This window comes from Borostomias antarcticus (genome assembly GCF_949987555.1).
Source record: "Borostomias antarcticus genome assembly, chromosome: 3".
NCBI classification, from domain to species: Eukaryota; Metazoa; Chordata; class Actinopteri; order Stomiiformes; family Stomiidae; genus Borostomias; species Borostomias antarcticus.
The window spans coordinates 7286652-7290531 of record NC_140236.1 but is presented as its reverse complement, the minus strand read 5'-3'; the positions used below and the strand labels follow the sequence as shown (position 1 = coordinate 7290531).

The 3880-nt window shown below is 48.8% G+C and overlaps 1 protein-coding gene across 1 annotated transcript; it reads left to right on the top strand.

The window, feature by feature from the left end:
• Nucleotides 1-1844: 1844 nt before the first annotated feature.
• On the top strand, nucleotides 1845-3254 carry gpr61 (G protein-coupled receptor 61; the record flags this gene model as incomplete). The annotated part of the gene is made up of 1 exon (XM_084461967.1): nucleotides 1845-3254. One exon carries the CDS (start codon nucleotides 1845-1847, stop codon nucleotides 3252-3254), a length of 1410 nt encoding a protein of 469 aa, XP_084318093.1.
• Nucleotides 3255-3880: the final 626 nt, after the last annotated feature.

Sequence of the window (3880 nt, the reverse complement as noted above, 5' to 3'; positions counted from 1 at the left end):
TCACTGGGCACGCCTGGTGCCCGTGAAGGGTTGGAAAAGAACAGGCACGCAGCAACGTGATTGTCCCACTTATGAAATGGAAAAATTGCACATACAGGTTTATGCGCATGGAAATGTACCATAAGTCTGAGTGCTTGTTCCAGGACAGTGACAGTGTGTGCACGGTTGCAGCCAGGTGAGGTTGTCACAGTAAACACAGAACAGGGACTCCCGATGATTACTGTGCCTCAGGTCATGAGAATAACATGCTGGAGCTGATCCCCGTGCCACAAACCTGGGTCAAAAAACTATTTGAATTCCTTTCAATTACTTTTGCATTTGCTTGAGTGACAGGTGGATATTAGTGTAATTCCATTGTGCCAGACAAGAACAATCAAACACAGATAAGTAACTGAAATTATTTCAAATAGTATTTTGAGCCAGGTTTGTAGCTGAGAATCACCCTTCACGGAGTAGCATCTTATTATAGCTACTCCCTTCCTCCATGTCCTACTTTAGGATTCGCCCTTATTACCCCACATAGTTGTTGACATTGTTATTCATGGTAGGCCTACTTAAACTCTCCGATCATGCTTTGATTACAGATGGCAAGCTCTGCAATTACACATCTATAATCTTCATGAATGAAACCAAGAAACTTTGCAATTGCACTGTAATTTTTACATCTTACGTTTTCCTGATCATGTTCATATGAAATATTATATTTTGTCAAATCTACACTATGTAGATGTGTATGTTCACTAAGATAGCCTCACCATTGCTTAATCTTCAGCATTGTAAACAAGTAAATCTGTAATTCAACCATCTTGAGTTTCACAGAGAATTCTCCCTGCAGTATGCATTTTCAAAATCTGTTTAAAGCAGCATATGGCCTGATACAAGCTTTTGGCATTTCCCTGCAGGGTGGGGCGTCCTGAAAACACACATTTGAAGATGCAGATGTCAAAGATGTACTGTAGCAAATCAAGACATGGCTATAAGAGCATGAACACTGTCTGAAGCATTCTGAATTGCAAACACGAGATTGACACAAGTTTATATTCTCGCACCGGATAAGAGCCATTGTGATAAGGGACAATGCAGTGTTTTACCAAGGGAAGCCTTTTCCTAGATTCCATAATCACTAAATAGACAGAAGATTACTGTATTTTGACTTTGATTTGTGTGTGTCCCATCTTTGATTTGTTTGATGTCGCTTTTGAATGTTTGAATGAAATCATAAGAAGTAGGTCAGATATAGATGTGAATGGCATTAAAAGGCTTAATAGATGCCAGTCTGTACAAAGGTTTCCCCTGTGACAGAAACACAGTTTGATACCTTTTATTGTATCGTATTGTACAGTGTTTTTTATTTTTATTTTAAACCTACAGTATTGTACAGTTTTCATTACTATTATCTTGTATATCTATTATTCTGTTGCTGAAGGCTGAGGAGACAGAACCTACACATTTGTCTCCCTTATACTGGTATAATGGATGTAACAAATAAAGGAATCTTGAATCTTGCCTGTTTTTGACCAGGCTTGTTTCTCCTTCCTTTTCAGAATCTAAACTCAACCGGTGGTTTCTTGAAGAAAGGAAAATGCCTTCATTTGGAGCAGTGCGATAACCGTTAACCTACTCAATACATCAAGTGCAGCCCCCTCTTCCACGCTGTGTCCAGGAGCAGCCAGGATAACTGTCCATAGTTCATAGACTTCCACCAGGGTCATGACCTGTCCTGCCCCAGCTACCGTGGCAGACAACGCGCCCTGAGCCCCGTTCCTCAGTGCCACCCAATGAAGGGGGAGGATGGGTGATGGGCCTGTGAGTATCTGTGGCCTCTCTCCTCATCCCACCCTCTCATGGAGCCTTCTGCCACACCCAGCCCCGCTTGGAACACCTCCCTCTCTGCGCCTCCCTGGCTCCCGGCCTCGCTGCTCCCCAACGTGAGCCGGCCCGGTGGTGGTGGCGTTGGCGCGCTCACCCAGTCCCTGGCGCTGTGTGCCATGCTCCTCATGGATGTCCTGGCGGTGGTCGGGAACCTGGCCGTCATGGCCGTCATAACCAAGACCCCGCAGCTGAGGAAGTTTGCCTTTGTGTTCCACCTGTGTCTGGTGGACCTGCTCGCCGCCTTGGTTCTGATGCCCCTCGGCATGCTGTCCGACCGAGTGCTGGTGGACGAGGCCCTGTGCCGGAGCTACCTGTGCCTGAGCGTGTGTCTGGTCAGCGCCGCCATCTTATCCATCTCCGCCATCAACGTGGAGCGCTACTACTACATCATCCATCCCATGCGCCACGAGGTCAAGATGACCGTAGGGGTTGTGGTGTCGGTACTGGTGGGGATATGGGTCAAAGCCATCGTCATGTCCACCCTGCCTCTCCTGGGGTGGGTGCTCCAGGGGGACAGAGGGGCCGGGGGTTCTGTGCTGGCCCCCGGCCAGAGGCGCTGTACCCTGCACTGGACCGGGGGAAGTGGGACCCCACGCCTGATGTTCATGGTTTTCTTCACCTTCATCTACTTCCTGTGCCCAGTGCTGATCATCCTGGTGGTGTACTGCAACATGTTCAAGGTGGCCCGGGTGGCGGCCATGCAGCATGGACCGCTGCCCACCTGGGTGGATACGCCGCGGCAGCGTTCGGAGTCGCTCAGCAGCCGCTCCACAATGGCGGCCAGCCTGGGGGGGGCCCGCACCACCACCCCCCAGAGGACCTTCAGCGGGGGGAAGGCCGCGGTGGTCCTGGTGGCGGTCGGTGGCCAGTTCCTGTGCTGCTGGCTCCCCTACTTCTCCTTCCACCTCTACTCGGCCCTGGTGTCTACCTCCCCCGCCTCCCTGGCCCAGCTGGAAGACGTGGTCACGTGGATCGGCTACTTCTGCTTCACCTCCAACCCCTTCTTCTACGGCTGCCTCAACCGGCAGATCCGCCAGGAGCTGGGCCGCCACCTGGCCTGTCTCTTTAAGCGGGCAGGGCCGAGCGAGGCGGAGCAGCTGCCCAGCCGTGAGGCCTCCATCGAGGAGAACTTCCTGCAGTTCCTCCAGGGCACCGGGTGCAATCTGGAGCCCTGCAACTCCCATAGCGGGGACAGCCCCGAGGACCAGGAGGAGCAGGATGCCTTGCCTCGGGACCCGGCTGTCCAACAGAACACGCCTGCAGACTTCCACATCCCGGGACAGATTATAGAAGAGACCTCCGAGTTCCTAGAGCAGCAGCAGCAGCTGAACAGTGAGCTAAACTTGGCAGATAACCACTGCAGGACCATGCCTGAGCTGTAGCCCGTGTCCAAAGTAGATAATGCTATTTTGCCGTCTGTGAAGCTATTTGATACTTTTGTTCACATTTTTTAAAAAGTTCATTAAGTAACATACAGTACCTGTACATATTACGACCTACTGTATTAGCTTTACATATAAAGCTAAAGTGGAATAGAGTTGGTATCTTCTTTGAAGAATTCAGGTTAAACTTGATATGCATTCCCCTGTCACAAGATTTAAGGTTCTTTACAGGAAAAGATTACAGATGACATGGGTATCAATTTTCTTACGACCAAACCATTACATGAAATATAGTGCCAGTCTGTCTTTTCCCACCATCTTCTCCAGCGTATTACTTCCTCTTTTGAGGTGCTATTGAAATATTTCTGGTATTTAGATTTCGAAGAGAAGGAGAGATTATGAGTTTTGCATTTTTGTATTTCCTATAAATAATGTAATGTATTTCCTATAAATATAAATTGCTAACCTCGTTCCTAGGCTCTTATCTCAAAAAGAGAAGAGGCCCTACTACCTATGTCCTGTTGGGAGGCTCATCCAAGCCTGTGCTTTTCAGAGACTTGCCTAACCGAGAACACAAATGTACACAAGGTCTGCTTGGGGATTGTAAACTGCCCAACAGTACAGCA